Below are 24085 nucleotides of genomic sequence, written 5' to 3'. Positions count from 1 at the left end.
ATCCCTGACGCTGTATGTGATCTGTGCTCACTGCAGCTGTGCACACCGAATGAGAGTCTGTTCAATGATGAACTGACAGACAGAAAGAGCTCTCTTCTTCACAGCTCACCTGACTCTACCTGTTCACTTATTCACTAAAACACTGCACCTGAGCATCAATCAACAAGAAATTACAGTCCATTGTAGTCTGAAAAACACACAGCCTAAATTTAGTGATTAAACCACACTCTGGGTAAAAAGTGCAATAAAGGAGAAATAAAGCATTTGGATGCATTAAAAACAATACTGTGCAGCCTAGAAGCATTCAAGGGACTACATCCACATGCATATTATATCTTCTGATATGTGAGGTCCAAAAGTCTCAAACTACATGCCAAAACAAATGTAATAAATAAAAAAAATAAAAAACAGCAAATTGTAATGCTAATATTTGTTTATTTTTATTTTTTTAACTCTCTATAATCCATTTTCATGGAAATTAGTTTTTTTGTCTGTGGTAAAAAACACATACAACTTATAACACACAAATAATAAAACAACAAATGATAAATATTCAAACTGAATGACAAAATATATAAGAAATATATTGATTCCTCTATGCATCATATAGTGATTTCCCTATACAGTTTAATGAGTGAAGAGTGCAAAGAAAAAAATGTTCAGTGTTATTTATTCCATAACATTATTTCTATCCATATAAAATCTCATTCATTTGATCATTTACATTTTTTTTTAAATATGGTGCTTATTTTAAGTTGTTGCTGATTCAATGCATGCTACATTTTATTTTTATAAAAAAATATACAAATGTCTGTATTCATATTAGCTACACTTTTAACAACACAAACAGTGACTGCAGGTATCTGACAGCAACAGGTCAACAATTTGAGACTAAACTCATCACTAGATGGACTCTGAATAAAAGCTGTATCACACACACATCAAAATAACTCTTCCTTTGTGAACTTTTAAAGCACTTTCGACATAATTTATATATAAACCACATATATGGTGTCTAAAAATACACCTTCTGGTCCACTGACACAGAAATAACCGCGCTGGCCCAGCCGTAATTCTGTCTAATAATAACTTCTCTATATGAGCCCCGTGGGGAAATACAGCATATGATTACAGCCTGAAGAACCTGACAAACATGCAAATGACACGCACAATAAAGGTGCGCTGCTAACAACTAAAAGTCAGTGGAAAGTTGATTCCATCCCATTGGCTTCCAGAGCAGTGCACTGCGAAGGACTTGAGAGAGAAATCACTGCAATCATTAGAGGAGCACAGGAGACCGATAAAGATATACCTCAGCACTTTGCCAACCGCCTGAAGGACCATTTTACAGCTTAATCCGTTTTTTGGGGATCTCTGCATGAGAGTGCTGTCATCTCCGACCATGTTTCCAGACGCCTCTGAACGTGGTCATAGATTCTGATCAAGTGAACCCAGAGTTCGCTCTGCTGCGCTTCTCCTGCAGCTGAACTTCTGGCCAATCACAGAGCGGATGGGAGGAGCCAAGCCACAGTGTTTGGAATGTAGGAAACCTCATGCATGTGACTCTCTCTCACACACACACACACTGGACGCAGAGAACCATGTGCTCCATCTGGGTACAGTAGAGCTGGATTTCCCCCAAAACACACTGGGAAACAAACGGATATTATTCCTGGATTTCTACTGGAATATTATAATGCATATATGCATATGCTTTTCCACTATATTCATCACATATCTGAAGATTTACAGCTTTCTCCGAAAACCTTATTTTCTACATAATTTGTCCTGAATTACTAAAGTTTCTAACAGCATTGTTATGCATTTGCCTTGCATTTTTATAATTTAAATAGATAAGTAAATATATACATACATACATGCATATAAACATCTTACACTAGGCTATACAGTATACTGCATCAGTAACATGCTGTTTAAAAAATAAAATAAATAAATAAAACTTTGCCAAGTTCAATTAAAGGATGTGTAAGTAATCTTGAGGTGTGATTTTACACACACACACACACACACACACACACACACACACACACACACACACACACACACACACACACACACACACACATAAATACTAATAATCATCATATATATTAGGGATGCACGATATATCGGCCACCATATCGGTAGATACATTAAAATTTTTCTGTTATAGTTATCGAACCGATAAGAGATTTTGGCCAAAATCTTAAAATAATGCATTATTTCCTGCAGAGACACTTCAGATAAGAACTGTTCACCATAATGGTTTTTAATTGCTAGAAATATTATTGGAATTACATTGAAAAGGACAATACAGTGAACTGCAACATGCAGTGCAAGTCTGTCATATTATAATGAGATCTATTTTCTATTTTCAGCTCCTTAAAATAGCATTGTACCAGCAATGTGCCTGAATACACCTCATTTTTAGACCAGCATGCCCATGGGCGCAAAAATGAGTGCAAATGCATTTGCTGAATTAAACGATGTGGTGCTGGACGGGAAAATGCTAACGGCGCCGGAATGAAACTAGCAAACAAACTTGCACTGCGCCTTGCGTCTCATTGCACAGAGTGTATTATAGGGCCCAATATTATAAAGTAAATATTACCGTAATAAAAAAATTGTGAATTATTTGGGTTTGTTTGCCATGTTTCAGCACGTTGTTACAGGAGCAGCCAAGAGGGTGTCCACGACACATCTGACTATTCAGGGTTGGTTGCGTGGGTGCATTGCAATATTGGAAATACTGTAGGCTACTTCAGTTTTAAACAATGAAGGCGAGCCAGTCGATATCATACAAGCAATGTGCAAACTTTGTGCAAGTCAAACTTATGCCATTAAACATCTTTCACCATAATAGTGAATGCAAAAACTGACGGCGCTTTCGGCATCTAATATGTGGTATATATAACCATTTTAATTTATTTCTTTAATGTTTCTCTTGTTTCCCGAACATAGTGAAAACGATGAGAAGAAACGTATTTAGTGTTGAACAGGTTGTTTTTGAAAGTGGGTGCATAAAATAAAGCTGCCCTTTTGTTTCATTGATAAAGTGTTACAGAAGTGTACCAATTGTATTTAGGCTATAGCCAGAACATGACAGGCTTACATTAATTGGAAATGCCAAATACTCGTAATAATGACAATATTTAATGATTTTGACAATATCTCTGGTTTTAGTCCTTGCATGTCTTTTATTAAAATATATAAATTTCACTTACAGACATAAAATGTATGCGCATTAGCAAAAGAATGAACAAAAGTGTTTTTATTGTTTTTTTAATGCTTCTATATTCATTAGGGTGCATCATGACACCGCTGTATGTTAACAACTACCAACGAATCATTTACGTAACAGGTTGTTTCAGCGGATGTTGTGACGTACTGGATGCTGCTCTTGCACAGCAGATTGTTGTACAATATAATTCACAGTGGAACAACAGGCTGGAATTTTCCTTTAGAGCTCGAAGGCATGTTCAGACTCGACACTAGAAGGGCCAGTCTGGCCCCGGGACTAGTATTTTAGTCCTCTAACAGCATGCCAAGACAGACAAACACATGCTAGAGACTCACAGTCTCTCTGGCTCTGTGCATGCACCCTCTTTAGCTGTTCTGCTAATATATAAAATAAAAATAAGCATGCATACCCTCTATATTTATATATATACACAGTACATATATAGAAGACCGCTTATTTTTAGGCATACATGAAGCATAGGTCAAAATGCTAAAAGAGTTAATATACTGGCTGGTTATTTCAATCCAAACACAGCCTCCAGTTATTACTGCATAAGCCTTAAAAGGTCAGCCTGAAATAAATGCTGGAAAAAGAGAGTGGAAAAAGTTGTAGGTGGACGTCAGGTTGTAGGTGGGAGTGGTGAAATAATGAGGTCTGTGTGAGCGCTGAGTCTTCACAGGCGGTGTTTGTCCAGGAGGGCAAAAAACAGAAGCAGGGGGCAGACAGAGGAGGCTTTCATTGCCTCTACAGGTGAGAGAAAATGAAAGAGCGGCTCGCAAAGCAGTGACGCAAACGTGTAGATGCTGCGGTGCGGTGAATGTTTTCTTTGTAAACTCAATGCTGTAGGAATTTAAGATCTGTTGACTTATGTTTGTGGTTCGTGGTGAAGATCTGTCAGTTTCAGAGTGTGTTTGAATTAATTATATTATTGATTATTAGATATTAATGTTCTGCATTTCTGAAGATGACCACAATTAAGCATTTAATAGCAGGTTTATAATCAATGGGATTTAACCCTGAATGCACATGAACGTGTCTATGAATGAATGAAACTCCAAAAACCTGTAGCAATGTAAGCTGAACTGAAGCCTGGATTGACTGAAGCTAGAATATGAAATGAACTACTGGACCTTTTTGCTCTTTTCTTGTTTGACAAATCCCCTATCTTCATCTGTACCTGGGGTATGGACAATGATCAGAGAAGTTTGCTACCATATATCCTTTGCCTTATCAACTTAGAAAACATGCATGCATATCTTCAATTGTTGATTCACTGTTTTGATGGTTTTGTGCGACATATTTGATATAAACATTTATGCAGTTACTTAGGTGTTTGTACTTGGTTTGTGTTTCTGAGGTTTATTCCATAGTAGTCAGTGACTACGTTTACAAGCTGTTAAAATTCGGGTTATGGTCGGGTTAAGGTTACTATTTGGGTTTCTGAAACATTCGGGATAACCCGTTTACGTGAGCAGAGAGAGCTACTCCTGTATACATGGAATGTGTAATCAGTCGCCAATATCCCGATGTAAACGGCGACGCACAGTTAGCGTCTGGACGTAATACGCAATATGCGTCATTTCCGATTCTTCTTCCTGTATCCAAAGACTCAAAAGACCAAGATTTCTTGCGAATAGAACATGCGCAGAACACACATTATGATGGGGATATGCCGAAACGTGTTTACAAGACCAACTTTTCGGGTTAGAAAAGGGGTATCCCAGGTATAATATCCCGGTTTTTAAAAACCGGGATATGAGCATATCCGGGTTTTTGCTGGTGTTTACGCGCGACCGGGTTATTGCTAATATTCCGGTTATGAATGGGTTATTAGCTGCATGTAAACATAGTCAATGAAGTCCTCCCTTATAAATGTATTTGTGATGAGTCCTTCTGAGAGTTCTCGGTTGGAAGGTTACAAACCTGATGAAAGTGCTCTAGTTATTGGTGATTCAATTGTACGGAACGTGAATATAGAGATACCAGCCACCATAGTCAAATGTTTACCGGGAGCATTGGACTTGGCAAATTTAAAGGTGCTGGCTAATGCAAAACGTAAATACAGTAAGATTGTTATTCATGCCGGCGCAAATGATGTTCGACTTCGCCAGTCGGAGATTACTAAAAATAACTTTAAAGAGGTGTGTGAACTTGCAAGCACGATGTCAGACACTGCAATATGCTCTGGTCCCCTCCCTGCTTACCGTGGTGACGAGATGCATAGCAGATTGTCATCACTCAATGGCTGGATGTCTAAGTGGTGCCCGCAGAATAACATAGGTTTCATAGAAAATTGGACGAGCTATTGGGGCAGACCTGATCTGTTTAAAAGAGATGGTCTTCATCCCTCCTGGGGTGGTGCTGCTCTTCTGTCTAGAAATATGGCACACAGTCTTAGTGTTTATACTTGACTAACTGGGGCCCAGGTCAGGAAGCAGACAGACTGGCTAAACCGACCGTCTGCTAGCTGCCTCCCGTCACAGAGGTCAGCTAATTCTCAGCACATAGAGACTCTTTCACCTAGATATCACACTATAGAGACTGTGTCTGTTCCCTGAACTAGAAAATACAAAAAACGTCCAAACCAAGTTAAGAGTAACAATTTAATTGAGGTTCAACAAATAAAAAAACAGATGCAATACGGATAAATAAATGATAAAGCTTGGCTTACTGAATATCAGATACTCAGCTCTATATTTCTTTGCGGCCCGGTGAAACACACCAATTTGAAAAACTAATAACACACTAATATGCTTATTACAAAATCCCTAAAAGTATTTTTAGGCTGCGTTAATTAGGTAAACCGGAACTGGGAACACTTCCCATAACACCCGATGTCCTTGCTACATCATTAGAAGAATGGCATCTACGCTAATATTAGTCTGTTTCTCTCTTATTCCGAGGTCACTGTAGCCACCAGATCCACTGCAGTCACCGCAGTCACCCGGATCCAGTACGTATCCAGACCAGATGGTGGATCGGCACCTAGAAAGGACCTCTACTGCCCTGAAAGACATCATCTCACCGATGGAGTTTCGGTTCCTTGCCGCTGTCGCCTCTGGCTTGCTTAGTTGGGGTCACTTTATCTACAGCGATATCATTGACTTGATTGCAAATGAATGCACAGACACTATTTAAACTGAACAGAGATAACATCACTGAATTCAATGATGAACTGCCTTTAACTGTCATTTTGCATTATTGACACACTTTTGTTTTTCTAATGAATGTTGCTCAGTTGCTTTGACGCAATGCAATATGTTTAAATCGCTATATAAATAAAGGTGACTTGACTAAGACTATGAGGTCGTGTGGTTATCTTCATGGAAAGCTAAACAGCTCTCAAATATCATTGGTTTGGTGCGTCTGCTTTCTGAGCCACATCCATTTCCCTTTCATTAGCATTTCATTAGCCACCAATTGTGAGCCAGGCTGACTGATCTGAAACAGAAATAGATGAAGCCGTCTCTTAACCCTTCTCTGCCCTTGCTTGCGAAATGAAAATAACCATTTCAGTGCTTTCTAAAGCATAAATCTTCCTAAAAGCCAATGCTGGTGCTGGAGTCGGGCACACAGATGTTTGCTTTGGAGGAGCGTTTGCTCTCAGCAGCTCCACCCAGAACAGCCTGAGCTAGAAAAATGAACACAGTATATTTGAGCATCAGTTCATCCCAAACGGGAATGTGAGGACGTGCTAGACTTGACTCGCTCCCGGGACGGTGGGCAGAGACTCTGGAGAGAGTCCTGATTGGTTACTGAGCAAAAGCTGGGAAATGCTAGAAGACGATCTTGTGCACAATGTGACGATGAATCAAAGATGAATCAACTCTACAGCACATCCATCCCATCCTCAGTTTACCAAGAGATCCCAAAAATAGAGTCATGCTAATGAATCCCACCCTGGAAAACAAGAGGATTTAAGTAGTGCGCGCTCACAAAACACACACACACACACACACACAGACACCTGTCCATTGTAGAAGGCAGAAATGCAATGTAATCAAGTCTGTAAGGCTGATATTCATGATCAAATGCTGCTATTAATTTTCATCTTTATATCACCGGGAAATAAGTCATTTAGAAAGCTTTTAGGGAAAGTTCAGATATATAATAATAATAATAATAATAATAATAATAATAATTATAACAAAAATAATAATAAACAAAATAGAAAACATACAGTTTTATACTATTTTCACTAGCATTATTTTAATCTAATTAAGTAGTCTTAAAAGAATGGTTCACAAATAAAAATTAAACAAACTAAAATATAAAAATTAAATCAAAAATAAAAATATTTAAATACAAAAATACAAAATGAAGAAAAATAAGAAAAATAAACATTTAGTAAACTTGAATGGTTCATAAAATATTACTATTATAATTAACACATTAACATGAATACTAATATTAAAAAATAATGCTCTCATGTAATCAGATATTCAGAAAACAAAGATTAATTAATTAATTCATTCAGAAAGTTGCTATGAGTTTTGATGTTTGTGGCATCCACTATTCACCATCTGTTCATCAGTGAAGAAAAAAAAAAGGATTTTAAACCCGGTTTCAGAGTGTGTTTAGTGTTTTTCAGAGCTGAGCAGTGCATGATCAATATGAACGCTCGAGGTAGAAACAAAACACATCTGAAAACCTTAGTAAAAGTGCTAAAGCGTGTAAAAGCTGCTCTGCACTTTACGTTATATCATCAAACATCCCCTCGAGGGCTGATGGGAGTCTGATGACCCTGACTGAAATATTAATGAAGCCCTTACTTCATCTGAGCAGAGGTTTAATGCAGCGTATTAAACACTCGTCTCATCGCAGCGCACAGTCCTCCCTGTCTGACCCTCGCCCGTCTCCAGAATCTAGAACCCACACTGGCCTTTCATCTACACTTTCATTCTGGAATATACACTTTAACTGACATCTCTTATTAATCTACATTAAAATATGCACTCATTATGGAGAGATGTAATCAATTAGTCAAATTACTGCATATTGCAAGCTCATATAACACAAACCAAAGCATTGTCTGGGAGCATGTGCTAGAGTTTATAGAGCCAAGCATCAGTGTTTCAGCTCCATCTGCTGGTTCAACACAGAGAGAGAGAGAGAGAGAGAGAGAGAGAGAGAGAGAGAGAGAGAGAGAGAGAGAGAGAGAGAGAGAGAGAGAGAGAGAGAGAGAGAGAGAGAGAGAGAGAGAGAGAGAGAGAGAGAGAGAGAGAGACTTTTAACACACCTTTATTTATACTTACACTATAAAGACATTCTTCATAAACATCTATTCATTGACATCAGATGTACATTTATAAACACATATACCCACTCAGAGACTCATACATCTTTATAGACATTACAAAGTATTGTCTATCATTAATCATAAATTTAAAACCAGCTCATTTTCATAATCCACCGAGCACAAAACATCATTCAAAGCCCAAATTTCAATAAACTTGTCCATATCATTCATTAGTTTAAAATATGCAAACTCTGCCTTGATTCTGGTTGCTATAAGAGCCTTCAAGACCACCTCAGGACCTACTTCCCCCTCTCCTTTCAGTTTTCTTTTCCGTGTTAACCAGATTGCCAGCTTTGCTCCTCCAATCACAAAATTAATTAACGAGATTTTTTTTCTGTCTGATGCAACATATTTTGGTCCAAAAATAAATAATTCATTATTAAAAACTACGCCCAAATCTCTAGCCCACCCATCTAAGAGATAAAACAATTCTCTTAACCTTAAACAATGTAAAAACAAATGATCAACTGATTCTTCAGTGCCACAAAAAGGACATTCTTTCCCTACAGTGGGGTCAATGTGTGCCACATGTCTGTTTGTAGCTACCGCCCAGTGAACAACCCTCCACTGGAGATCAGCAGTGCGTTTCTCTATAGGAGGTTTGTAGAGGGACCTCCAGCATCTTCTAGGGGACGAGTCTGGCCCGAACAAATCTGACCACTTGGTCTCTTTACAGTCTTTGAGCACATTATAATGGGACACTTTCACGCAAATAATGTACAGAGCCCTTTTTGAGACAGTCTTAAAACCTTCCAGTACAGGAGTCCTGAAGTGTAGGAGAGAACCTTCCTCAGTCTCTTCATCCACCGCTGCTGAAACATCTACTTGGGGAAACAGGCTCCCACTGTCCTGTTCAGGAACCTCATTTTCTTCTGATCTCTGTCTGAAAACTGAAGGCAATGCGGAAACAGTTCCATCCATTATTCTCTTTATTATCCTTATGGACTTGATGCCTGTCTTGTTGCACATCTCCTCTGGACTTTTCCAGTTTTCACCAGTCTTTAGGTCAGCAATCCTTGTACACCCCGCTCTTGCCATTACGTTCTGGATGCTTCTGGACTCCAGTGCCGGTGCTGGTATCAGTGGGTTATTAAAAAGAGGTTCGTTCTCTGTCCAGAATCCAATGTTTGTGAGAACCCTCTTGACCTTAAAAACTGAAGTCCATGCTCTCAAAACTGTCTTATAAAAAGGTGAAATATTCCTCAAATCCATGTTGGCCAATTTAATCAAAAACAATTGTACATCATACTTAAAAATATTCATTTTCCTCAACACAGCACGCGCTGTATCAGCCCAGCACGGCTCCGCATACAACAATCTCTGTGCTGCTTGAAGTCGAAAGGTCTTTATTCTGTTTTTAATGTCCATCAGGCCTTGTCCTCCCTCTTGAGTAGGTAGAAAAAGTACAGCAGATTTTTTCCAATGCTGCCCATCCCAGAAAAAGTCAACTAGTTTTCTTTGCAGCTCTTCAACCACACATTCCGGGGGATCCAGAACATTAATTTTGTGCCATAATGCAGATGCAGCCAGATTGTTTGTGACCAATACCCTGCCCCTATATGATAGCTGGGGCAGCACCCACGACCATCGAGACAACCAGTCACACATTCTCTCCACCATACCCTCCCAGTTCTTCTGCCTGTATTCATCTGTTCCTAAGAAAACTCCCAACAACTTCAAACCCTCTCTTCCCCATTTAACTCCCCCTGGAAGCACAGGAGGGGTCCTTCCCTGCCAATCTCCTAATAGATATCCTTCACTCTTCTGCCAATTCACTTTAGCTGATGAGGCCTTTTCGTAGATATTTAAAGCGTTTGTTAGATTCATTACATCTGTTTCACTTCTTATAAAAACAGTGATATCATCGGCATAGGCTGAAAGAGTGATTGGCCTGTTTTCACACCCTTTCACTAAAAAACCTTGCAATTTCTCCCTAAGTTTACATAGTAAAGGTTCAATTGCTAGAGAGTACAGCTGTCCTGACAGAGGACAGCCTTGTCTTATACCTCTATGAATTACAACTGGACAGCTTAACCCACCTCCAACCTTTAACAATGCAGACGCTCCAGTATATAAAAGTTTGATCCAAGAGATAAAATTCTCACCAAAACCAAAAGCTTTAAGAGTTTTAAATAAATACAGATGATCAACTTTATCAAAAGCTTTCTCCTGATCGATTGAAAGAAAACCCACATCCTCATTACCAGCATTTGCTAAATTCATTACATCACGAACAAGAAAAAGATTGTCCATTATTGTTCTCTTTGGCACACAATATGTTTGAAAGTCATTAATAACATATTCTAAAAAATGTTTTAATCTATTTGCAAGACATTTTGCTAAAATTTTGTAATCTGTGCACAGTAAAGCTACTGGTCTCCAGTTCTTTAACAGTCCAAGGTCACCTTTTTTTGGCAATAAAGATAGAACCGCTCTTCTACAACTAGTCGGAAGTTCATTTTTCCTATAAGAAACTCTAAAAACATTAAGTATATCATCTTTTAAAAGAGTCCAGAATTGCTTATAAAATTCAGAAGGAAGTCCATCAATCCCAGGGGACCGGCCATTAGAAAGTTTCTTTACCGCCTCTGATATTTCGTCCAATTGAATATCTGCATCGAGCCATTGTCTCTGATCATCAGTGAGCTTTGGAAGATCTCTTAGTAGGTCGTCCATGCAGTGAATGTCACAGTCTCTTGCTTCGAATAAATCAGTGTAAAAGTTCTTTGCATGGTTTCTCATTTCTTTTGGATTAGTTGTTAAAGTCCCATTTGGAAGTTTCAAATGTAACATGAGTTTTCTTTCTCCTTCTTTTCGCTCCAAGTTGAAGAAATATGAGCTCGGAGCATCTATTTCTCTTATTGAGGAAAAGCGGGCTCTTATCAAAGCACCTTTTGCTCTTTCATTAAACAAGGATGCCAAAACGGTCTTTTTTTCTTTCAGTTGATCCCCTTCTTCTGAGTTTCCTTCAATAATTCCTTCTTCGATTTCAGTTATTTCTCTCTCAAGTATTTTAATAGTGTTCTTTACAAGTCTATTTGAGTGAGCGGTGTAGTTCTGGCAAAAAATTCTGATTTGTGCTTTTCCAACTTCCCACCATTGCACTAAATCTTCATAGTCACTTTTTTGCTCTTGCCACTTAGACCAAAATAACCCAAACTTATCACAAAAGTTAGAGTCATGTAGTAATTTCAAATTAAAATGCCAATAGTAACTAGAAGGCTGTGACTTTTTTACACTCATTTCAAACATGCACAAATGATGATCAGTAAAACCATTTGGAAAAATATTGGCTTTTAAAACTCTATTAGAATTATTTTTACTTGCATAAAATCTATCCAACCTCGCAGCACTAATATGATCATGAGATGCTTTAACCCATGTATACTGTTTTACTGTTGGGTGTTTCTCCCTCCAAACATCAGATAAGTCATATTTCTTTATTATACTGCTTAATGAATTAGCAGACTGGGGATACGGTTCTTCACCATTACGGTCTAGTGTAAAATCTAAGGTGCAATTCCAGTCACCCCCAAGAACCATACATGCATGATCAAAATTTTTTAATTCACTAGATAATTTTCTAAAAAAATCTACCCTTTCTGCTCCATTATTAGGCGAGTAAACATTTATAAATAGAAATGGAAATCCCATTAACTCCACCTGTACAATCAATATTCTGCCCTTATCTATCTCATAGGAAGATATATTAGTCATATTTATCTTCTTTGAAAATAGAATCGCAACACCTCCACTTAGATTTGAGCCATGACTTAGAAAAATCTTGCCCTCCCACCACATCTTCCATTCTACTTCATTACCCAGATCGCTATGGGTTTCTTGCAAAAAAATGATATCTATATTTTTATTTTGAATAAATTCATACAAAGCAGCTCTTTTACTATTATTCCTTCCTCCATTAATATTTATTGTCCCTATTTTTATGCTCTCCATGAAAAGAGAAAAGAGAGAAAGACAAAAAATCAGAAAAGAAAAGACAGAAAAGGAAAAAAGTGCCCTTTGTAATTCAACCATCATGTATATTGCTTTTTAACCCATTCTTTCCCTTTCCGTAAATTTGTCACAATTTTTTTCAGCCTAAATCTTTTCCTACGACTCAGTTCTTCGAACCCTACAGTCTTCTGTATTTTAATGACTGACCTCACAAATCTTTCAGCATCAGGAAAAAAAGTCTTGACATCAAAAGTCTTTCCAAACGTTTCATCCAAGAAATCATTAATTTCTTTTACTGTGTATAACTGATCATCACCACTCTGAGAAATGATGTCAGACATTTCTGAAAGACTGTCATCATCAGCTATCTCCTCCATTCCATCATCCCTAACATCAGCCTCACATGCACCTGTACGATCGTTCCTGTGTCCAGTTTCATCTTCACATTGAGAAACATTCACCTCACTTTCCTCCGCTCTCTCAACACCAGTACCACAATTTTTTCCACCTGTTTCCTCACCGCTTACATCCTGATTGTTCTGTTTCTCGTTCGTTTCTAATTCATCTCCCTTCTTTTCAGTTTCATCTGAGCTCCTTGCTACACTATCCTTCTCACCTTCATCCTCTTTTGACCCACTCGGTCCTGCTTTTTCATTTGACCCACTCGGTCCTACTTTTTCATTATCCGTCTCATTATTTTTAGTGTTCGTTTTATGAGGGCACGCATTTTTTTTATGCCCTGTTTCATGGCATTCGTAACATTTTAAACTCCCCGTGCTTGCATAAAGCATGAAAGACTTGCCTTCATACAAAACTCGAAAAGAGATGTCAAGAACCGTTGAGTCTAAAAACATAAACACTTGCCGTCTAAAAGACGTGACATGTTTCAGTGACTCATTTTTACATCCTAGTGGAACCATTTTAATTCCACTAGCGATTTTCCCATATCTCAACAATTCCTTTTCTAGGTCGTGATTTGGTATGAAAGGGGGGCAGTTTGAGATTGTTATACGGGTCGATTGAGACACCAGCGGAGAAATGACAGTATAAACGCCACTTACCCAAATGCCGCTCTCAACCAACCGACTTGTTAAGTTCCGTTCCTTCAGAAAGACCACAACGGCCTTATTCATCCGCGAGGCTGAAACAACGTTATCAAACCCCACCTGTTCGCCTATCGCCACGAGCACTTCTTCCACTGAGACACCGGCCTCAGGTACACATCTAACTCCATGGCGGAGTGAGAGAGAGGAGTCACACCCTGTCGAGTGAGTCTCCATCTCAAACACCCGCCGGGAACAATAGACAACAAAAACTCACCTAATACTAACTTTGGAAAAAGAAGAAAAGATCGTAAGAAACTCACACACCACAAACTTCACAGTCGCTCTCACAGCCACGCTCCGCTCGCTCCACAAACGCCCACGCATGCGCACGAGAGAGAGAGAGAGAGAGAGAGAGAGGGAGAGAGAGAGAGAGAGAGAGAGAGAGTAAAAGAGTTTTTTTTAGAGTAAAAAAGGGACATTTTTGTTCCAGAGATGAGAACTAGATGGTACTTGATTAAATAAAAAAGCAGCATTATTTATTTTTTTATTAGTTACTCAATACAATTTAATCACAGTTTAATAGCATTAACTTGTGATAACTATTATCATTAAATACCATTTAATACATAATATACATTATTAATTATTAATAATATATATCAATTAATTATATTTAGAAACAGTATTCAACATTTCTTTTTTATAAAGCCAGAACACAGCACTTACTGAAAATAAAATAATATATATATATATATATTTTTTTTTTTTTTCTTTTTTTTTTTTTTCTTCAGTAAGTACTGTGTTCTGGCTTTATAAAAAAGAAATGTTGAATACTGTTTCTATATATATATATATATATATATATATATATATATATATATATATATATTGGGAACACCATACTAATACTGTGTTTGACTCATTCTGACACTCAGTTTGGAGTTCAGGAGATTGTCTTGACCAGGACCACACTCCTAAATGCATTGAAGCAGCTGCCATGTGATTGGTTGATTAGATAATTGCATTAATGAGAAATTGAACAGGTGATCCTAATAATCCATTAGGTGAGTGTAAATACACACAGTTTTGGCAGTGTGTTACGCAGTAGACCAGTATTGAACTCCAAACATGAGCAGTGTCTCCGTCTGCTCGTGAAGCTGCTGCTCTGATCCTGGCTCTTGGCTCGGGTTTCACTTTGACTGACATTTCAATACAAGAAAATCCAAAGGCAATGCCAGGTGTGACTCACTGCAGCGTCTCCGAGAGAGCCAGGATCTGGATGCGTGAATGATATCGTTAGCCTAATCAGTGGCATTTACGCTCTCGCGATCGCACAGCTGAAGGTCATTTGTGGAAAGCAAAGCAGCAATCTGGGAATGTACAAAGCTGTCCAAACCGAGCCAGATGTGAAGCCTAATGACCCCCATGCCCCACTACCAGCCTCGCTGCTCCTCTCCGGCAGGTGGCTGAATAAAGCACAAGAGACTGTGTGGATAGAAGCCTCGGAAGAAAAACAAGCCCAGCCTGAACACGGCGTCTCTGCATGTCCGGGCAGAGCAGTGTGAGGCCAAACCAAACGCTATATTACAGATATGATGTTCACAAAGCATTTTAATCTCTGCATCAAGCTGGTTTAAAACAAAACTGCACATTCCTCATAATCACTCTAAGAGTTAAAAACCTCATCTATAACTAAACAGTACAATGTTGTTACAAGGAACCAATGCACTGGGAAATCTGATCGGAATCACTTCAGAAATATTGAAAATCTTACATTACACGTACATTACATACTTTGTAAAAAATACTGAGATTTTTAACATTGTCCCACTTGTTTGGAGTGACAATTACAGAACTACTGGTTACGAGTAGCACAAAAACTTGTGAGAAAAATCACAGACAGCAAGAGTTACTAAGAAATAGAGAAGGGTCAATCAGTTTAGTACTCGCTAAAGAATTAAAGCAACCACCTAAAAACCTAGCAAACCAAGTAAAAACACAAGAATGCATGCATAAATCAATGCATTTATACTTAAATACATAAGCAAATACATTTATAAACCCATTTATAAAAAAATAAAAATAATAATGCATAATTAAATGCTTAAATAAGTACTTAAACAAATGCATGAATTAATTAATTGATATTAGGTTAGCATCCCATTCCCAGTCAGTCTTTTAATGAATCAGGCTGTTTTTGCTATAATGTATCTTTCAGATTCTAAGTGCATGAGCTCTGTTATAATGAGCTCACCGTCTCCATCTACTGGTGCAGTTCACAGCTCAGGCCAGGTTACTGATACACGAAGCAGGCGGTCATGTGGTGATGCCACATCAATACAGCAGGACAGTTCTATGTTCAGTGATATGTGGAATCAGTGAAAGCGATGCTGTGTTGGGTGCGGACGGATCTGTGCTCTAATCCTTCAGGAAGAGGGTTGGGATGAGAGCTGGAGACTGAAGAGAGCAGCGCTGGATTACACAGGCATTAGCTGAAGTGCATTCCACAGCTAGCTAACGCTTACATAACTTGATGATGCTGCTGCTTGCTCATCTTTCAAAGCCAAACAAAGGCAAATGTTGAATGAGATTTCGGTCCACTCCACCAAAACGTGATGCTTCAAAAAGTTCATAAAGACATTAACAAAGAAATCCATATGAATGGAGCCATTTAATAGAGATGCACGGATCGATCGGCGAGGATCGGAATCGGCTGATTTTCCTCAGGATCGGTCCGGATCAGTCTCACTTCTTTCCGATTTCGAGACGATCCATTATACTCTGCATTATTTTAGACATTCCCACAGGTTTCCCGTATAGGCCGGTATCCCATTTTCATTTCGCCATTAATTGCTCATGTTTTTAATCACGGTATACGGTATTATCACGGTAAGGTAATTTAGTAACAAAACAACATAACAGTATAACAGGTTTAAAAAATATATATAAAGTTAAAAATTTTACACCGATTAAAGTGCAAAAGAACTTTAAAAACCAACAGGTACCACTTTACAGTATCTGCAGAAGTTATTCATCTTTGTTAAAAAATACAAGTCTTAGTTGGTGTTAGCTCATTAAATAATAGGGTTGCAACTTTCAATTTTAAAAACGTGTTATTTATTGGTATATTTAAGATTAATAAATGTTCAAAAGAATGTTTCATTGGCAATATTGTAGTACAGAAAAAGATGAAAACTTACTTATTCTATTGCATGTGTGCTGTTGTTTGCATTTTTTTTTCTTATTTTATTACTGACTTTTAACTTGTTTTTTTAACGTAAATAAAACTAGATTGAAGAAAAGTAGATTTTTGTTTATGCTGTCAGTTACAGTTTTTAGAAAAAAAAACAAAAACAATTATCAGTATCGGCAGATCACACTAACAAAACAAAATATAATCGCCCAAGAAAATTGCAATAGGTGCATCTCTAGATTTAATCCAACTGTTTCAAAGACAATGGTGAACAGACTTAACTCAGGCCTTCATTCACATTAACAAAATCAACACACAAACATCAAACATTGATCACACCAACCGATAACTGATCGGCTTTCCGTGCAACGGAATATTTAATCAGGACCAAAACCTCATGCAAAAGACATGACAACCACATGAAAGAAGTGCTAGGAAAAAACTGCATGGAGTTACTCTGAGAATCAGCTGAACCCTGAACAGCTCAGAAGTGATTTTACAGGAGATTATTTGGTTGGATCTTATCCGTTCAAGACTGAGAGAATGCTACAGGTCAACACCATGCACAACCTTCCCTGCCCTTTACACACCGCAGAGCGACAGAGTGAGCACGATCCGTAAAGAACCGCTTACTGTACAAATCTTGACATCCAAGGTCATTTGGTAAGCCCAGGATTCATCTGGACATGTTCATGAAAACTCTTGTCATTAAGCTGACACTTATTCAGAGGAAATCAGATGCCAATTACAGGAACAAATCCCTCTTTGTAGGTTTATGACCTTTCAGTTTCCAGACCCAAACTTTAACTATAGCATGCACGATATGTTGCAGAAGCTACCCACACATGCCTCTACCTACATTCTGCAAAACTCAAAAAAACATACCTTTATGTACAAACCACTGCTGTTTCCAGTTGAAATGGACACTAAAACTCCACTTTTATCCATTTTCACACAGATTTGCAGGGCCAGGGTTTTGATCGAGAAAGCTGAATTCTTGCACAAACTTGTCTTTTATCTTACCAACTTGGGTACTTTTGACAACACAACTTCAAAACGATTCCAACATGCCGTGAGATTTGAAAACTGATCCTTTTGAATCTTAGCGTCACATATTCAGCTTCATATGCATGCTTTTTCTGACCATACCTGCAAACGCACAAGAGGTCAGAAAGGTCACAGTTTGGGACCCAAACCTTGCTGGGGTTCTGGGGGTAGCTTCTGCGTTTCCTCTGCATTATAAAGATCGATTTTGTTGATAATGATATAATTTGCTTAGTAGCGGCCCCCAAATGTCTTATTCATATTAATGCACAATTTTAAAAAGGTAAAAATGCCCATTAAAAAGTACAAATTAATTTAAACTTATCGGAAAAAATGCATTTCTATTAGGTGAACTGACCACCACACAGAATAACACACTTAGCAAAATATCGTCTGAGTATCGTTATCGATAAAATCCCAGAAAATAGAGATATTATTTTGTCAATATCGCACACCGCTAGTTGCCACAAGCAGGTATTTCCAATGAGCCTGGGTTGTGCAGAACAGGAGAGGAAGCACTTCAAATCCTGCAGCCATGTAGATTCACACACACACACAAACACACCGCTGATCTGTGAGGTATAGGGAAGCCTGCAGCACGCCTGAGATCACACGACATAATCCAGCTAAAGCCCATTCCTGCTCCACACAGAGAAAAGACAAGCTTCCATCGGAATCCCTCGCTCTCTCACGCTTCATTTGCATTTTCCTCACTGCATTCGAGTATGCAAACCCTAAAAAGGTGATGTAAGCTATTCCAGTCATTTTGCAAACTTCGACCAACACACGCCTTTCTCAAAACCCTGCTGTCCTCCAAAAACGAGTCAGCGAACCCAAATGTGCAGAGTCTTGTGTTTCTGATTGGCTAAAACACTTATTTCGGTGATAGCGGTCAGGCTGTTGGGACATTTTGTGCACATTCTTTTCAGACGGCAAGAAATGCACCGAGGTCACGCTGGAGGACACGCGAGGACGAGAACAGCCAAAGACACAAATGGAGGAAGAGGAAAAGATGCACACACAGCGATGGAGGATGCAATGTAGGTCATCAGAAACGACTGAAAAACACATGAGAGGAAGAGAACGGCAAGATGAATGCTTCCGCATCCACCTCTGTTTCAAGTTCTCCAGTATGCACAGCCTGAAATAAACAAGAAGCTATATATGTTTAAGCTTAAAAAACAATGATTGTTATCCTTATTATTATTCCCAACACTTCAGTTTAAAACCATTTTAATCTGGTGAAAATACTAGTGTTGTAATAATAATAATGATTCCTTGTTTCCTTGTCTAAGCTCGGTGTGTGCCTCTGTTTAACACTCTGGATCTATAAAGAGGGAGGCCGATCCGTGTTCATATTTAGGGACACATGTTACCGGACCGTGACAACACCGACGCGGCGTCACACCTCAGACGTCAGAGAGCGAGGGACGAGGGACTCACATGAGAGAGACACACTCATGATCCATCATCACACACACAAACATGCAGATACATAAAAGTGATTTGAGAGCGGTGTAGTATCCGGTGAAATACTGGATTATTATTAGCATTTTACATTTTTTTTAAAGAAGTTTTTCACTCAAAGCTATTGTTCGTTTTCGACACAAAATATAGAGTACAACTGCCTTCTGACCTTTTCGAAGTGAGTTCAATAAACTGTACGATTAGTTTTGATAGAAAAGACCAGCATGAACAATCGGTTTAACATCTTTTTGTGTTCAATGGAAGAAACTCAGACCGGTTTAGAACGACATTACGGCGAGTAAAACATTTATCAAAAAAAATCTTTCAAACCCTTTTGCAACTGTATCAAAACTACCTCTGAAAATAGAAATGCTAAAAACTGAAGAGGCAAACACACACACACACACACACACCTGACTGTTTGCCTTCACCACAAAGATAACCAGAGGATGTTCTTCTATTTATGAAAAAAGAGGCACAAGGTTACATATATTTTCTGCAGCAGAAACAGGAAGTGAAACATTACACAGCGAGCTATTTTTCTTCATGCTGTCGATGTGTGCATCAAAACATATTCAGCAGGACAGAAGAGAGCAATTTCCCAGGTTTACCTTCACTTCATTCGAAACAGACAAGCTATAAACGCTGTATAAATCCAGTGCTTGAGGTGAGCGCTGATGTAAGCTACTTCCTGCTTCACCAACCACCGTGATCTTCACCAGTCTGACTCAGTGGAAAGCTCTGAACTAGTTCATACACACAATCGGCCTCGATTACAGGGAGACATGCTGCACAGACTGGAAGCACACCAAAAACACAGCAGGAAACATTTTAAGCAAACGTAATAGAACTTTTTGAGTTAAAAATGATTCAAACAGAAGTATGTCATTTAAAATATTTACATTAAGATACAAACATTCAGCGCCATGTTTGTTATGGTATCATATCAGCCAAAGCTTTTTTCATTCATTCATTCATTCATTCATTCACTTTATTTATAGAGCACTTTACAACTACACCTGCAAACCAAAGTGCTGTACAATCAAAAAACACTTCATTAAAACAAGACACAACCTATGGTATTATTTAAACTAAATAAAAGGTAATAAACCATTCACAAAGTGTAACTTTTTTTTTTACTCTCTCTCTCCCACACACACACACACACACACACACACACACACACACACATATTAAAATAAAAAATAAAGTACAATGAACCTTTAGTATTTTACAAGTACATCTATCTAACCTAGGTCAAGATTTTACAGATAATATGTCAGTCTATGACTTTTCTACTTAAAGGCCCTATGATTTATGCAATCCAGAAAATACAGATGCAACCAAATCAGTATAAATCAATATTAGGGTTGTAGACCGCTGTAGACAAAAAAAAAAATAAAAAAAAATAATAAAAAAAATAATGGGGCCCAAATGAAAAATAAAATAAAATGCATAGATATTAAATATTGATAGAGTAAATATAGAGATATTAAACTGTTAGGTTTCAACTGATTAAATGTTATACCTTCACTGATAGCCATCATATTCCTTAATTTTTATCCAATCATAAGTCTAGGAAAAATTAAAACATATGAATTTCTGAAAAAAATAACATTTCATGGAACCCTATTATTGCAAAAAAAAAAAAAAAAACGCATACACATATACATACATATACACATATACATACATATACACATATATATATATATATATATAATAAAAAAGTTAGTTCAAATGAAGACTTTTTGATTAAAATAACTAAACAATTAAAGTTATATCCAGAAAAATGAAAATGGAAAACAGAAAAAAAAGGTTATTAAATTGTATACGTTTTGTGAATTCAATTATACATGTTTTTTTGAGTACTAAAATTAAATTAAACATTAAAACAGAACCTAGAAGAAGAAAAAAAAAAAAAACAGATTTCTGATTTCATAGTGACCTAATGCTTACTAAAATACTAGTGAATTCAAATCTAACAAGACTGAACACATTCAGGCCGTATCCAGCTGTCTCCACCGGCCCTCAGGCCCTACACAGGCTGCACACTCTCCAGGTCTGTCATGTCCACTACTCAGCTTTCCCTTCACTGGCCAGAACACAGGTGCAGCGCAGCTACTGGAAGAAACTCTCAGCTCATACCCATCACACTTACACTGACCAGCATCAGAGCAGAACAGACAACAGATCTGATGCACATGAAAACACACACACATCCCTTCAGTCTCTCTCGCTGTCTACCAACACTACCTCCACAAGCCCAATTATCCAGCCCTAAGAGGTGTGGACAGGACGGGCTCCGCCGTAGGCGTTCAGCTGGGTGCTGTACTGGGGATCCAACACTGCAGAATATCAAGCCTAGTTTCTATCAGGGTCAAGTGGATGCATGTCTTCGTATCCAGCTGAAGGCACTGCTAACCTTAACTGGGAGGAGCCAAGCACAAGTGGCATATAGAGTTTTGCTTCACTTCTAGAAACCACATGTAAGACCGTCGCACTCAGGGTTGACGTTTGACAGTATGCAAATAACTTTAGCGTGCTGTGGTTTGGAGGTCTAAGTCACATTTCGGTTTTGCATCCCGGACGAGCCCCCGATTTGTGTCTCATGTAACAAACAAGCGGTTGTCAACTAGTGAGTCACGACCCCAAAAATAGGTTTGATTTGAACCTCGCAGAGAGCACTTGATACTTTAATGAGGATTATTATTATTATATAAATTAAGATTAAGTGGTGGTATTTCATATTTGATTACCAAAATAATGTGTGCAAATATTATTTGTGCTGTTCCTCGCAATCCAACTGTTGTCTACTTGTTGTCTTTAATAATGTCCGAACTTCAAATTAGCCTGCCTAGTAATTTTTGCAGTGCTATCCAAATTGGAAATGAGAATTTTGACATTTCACAAAAAAAAAAAAAAAAGAAAAGAAAATCAAAAATATCGGTTTTCGGTTACAATATTTATGCAAGGTTACATGGTCAAAAACAATGAAAACCATGACTTGTTGTGGTTGTTGAGGTCTTTAGTTTTTCAGCCCTAACGATATTTAGTTGTTTTGATTTTAAGGACACTTTTGCACACCTGACTATTTTTCCTGAATCCAAATCAGTTGAGAATCACAGACAGACTTCAAAAGAGCTGGCTCAGGTTATTTTATTTGAATCTTTATAAACCCCACCATCATTCAGAACATGGCGTCAATGAGGCGGGTCTCAGTCATGCATAGGGATGGGTACCGAAACCCGGCATTAAAATGGCCCCGGGGCAAAATTATGAAAGACCGTGGTATCAGTAATATCTGACGGTATCGGTTCTGCTTTTGGTGCTGGAGGGGAAAAAATTAATGTACTATGTATTTTTGCTTAATAATGTTATCGTGCACATTTTATCTCACCAAATATTTCTAATTTGCGATATTATTAAGACGTTTAACTTTGAAATCTGCGAGATCTCTCATGCGCGCCCCGGAGGCTGTCTGTCAGTCTCACACACACACACACACACACACACACACACAACAAGAATGAGCGCGGCACACACACGCGCATAAGGGGCCGTTCACATATCGCGTCTTTTGTGCGCTCAAGTTCATTATTTCAAATGTAGGCAACGCGTCCGCAACGCATCGAGTTAAAAACATCTCAACTTTTCAGAAGGCCGCAAGCACACCACAGGTCATGTAACTTCCTCACCTTTTCCGTAACAATGTTGAAAGTAGGGATGTCAACGATTAATCGATGATCGATTAATTGTCGATAAGAGATGCAATCGATTAAGGCTATTGATGGTCGGTTAACCGATTCAATGATGGGCTGCGTGCGGCTCATGCGCACTCAACACGTGCGAGCGGCTGTGAGTGACGGTGACGATATATAAAAGCATCATCATTCATTCACAATGTACAAATTAAGCTATTAATGTGATTTAAACTTTAAAGTACATTAAAATAGAAACAACATAAAAAGTTCTTCAACATTAAATGCAATAGAAATGTAGTTACTAATCATTTCATCATATAACTGTTTTATATCGTGCGCTTTGCAGGGCTGCGGGACACAGTGACAGGACAGGTAGTCTATTCATTCCTACAACTTGTTAATTCATTCCTACGAATTATTAATGTGGCAATTGTCCATGTTTCATTAATTTTGTTCCCTAAATAACCCATGATTTAAGTGAAATAAGGGAACAAATTAATAAATCGAACGAATTCTTAATTCATGAAATCTTTAATTTCCCTTCCCATGTTTACCACAGTAAGAGATGCGAAAACAGTTATTAAAAGCGAAAGATAATAAAATAAACCTGGGAAATTAGAGGGTTAGACTATGAAGATTTAGGAAAAGAAACAATGCCTAAATATACTGAATTTGTGGAAATTCGTGACCAACCGGCAAACCAGAACAAAGCCGCTTAAATGAAGACTATGGGGTCCAAAAGCATGGTCGCGATGTAACATTTTCCAGTTAACCTATTATTCCTCTAATAAACAAAGCTTTTATACCACACTTGTCATAATCAGATCTTATCATTTCTAAATAAATAATTGCTGGATTCAAAACAGCGATTAATAGGCGCTGTGACCGACACATTCCTGGAGCATTCAGTTTAAATAGACCGTACTATACCGGTCCACTCTGCTGTTATGCCAAGGACGTTTTTGCTCATATGAAGAGGATCATCTTTTCCGTCTATATGCGAATGCGTGTTAAGTACAAGCCTAGTTTACATTATAAATAATAGTTTAACATTCAAATACATTGCGAATATGGAAACATTTCGATTTGTGCCGAATGAGACATGAGCAATAACCTCCAAATAAATCTAGCCAAAGC

At 38.1% G+C, this 24085-nt stretch overlaps 1 protein-coding gene across 2 annotated transcripts in view; it reads right to left on the bottom strand.

Moving 5' to 3' along the window:
- Window positions 1-24085, bottom strand: part of LOC113118619 (MOB kinase activator 2-like) — a 38379-nt gene that overhangs the window by 10134 nt on the left and 4160 nt on the right. Inside the window, exon 1 of one of the 2 annotated variants that reach the window (XM_026287925.1) lies at window positions 1313-1449. The exons of the other annotated variant lie outside the window; for it this stretch is intronic. Coding sequence (XP_026143710.1) covers window positions 1313-1404 — 92 coding nt within the window. The 5' untranslated portion in view covers window positions 1405-1449. Of the gene's footprint in view, window positions 1-1312; window positions 1450-24085 lie in introns of those variants that run through there. 2 annotated transcript variants of the gene reach the window in all.

This window comes from Carassius auratus, chromosome 18, assembly GCF_003368295.1.
Source record: "Carassius auratus strain Wakin chromosome 18, ASM336829v1, whole genome shotgun sequence".
Lineage (NCBI taxonomy): Eukaryota > Metazoa > Chordata > Actinopteri > Cypriniformes > Cyprinidae > Carassius > Carassius auratus.
Note: the sequence above shows the minus strand (reverse complement) of the source record. Positions and strands in the feature narration are given on the sequence as shown.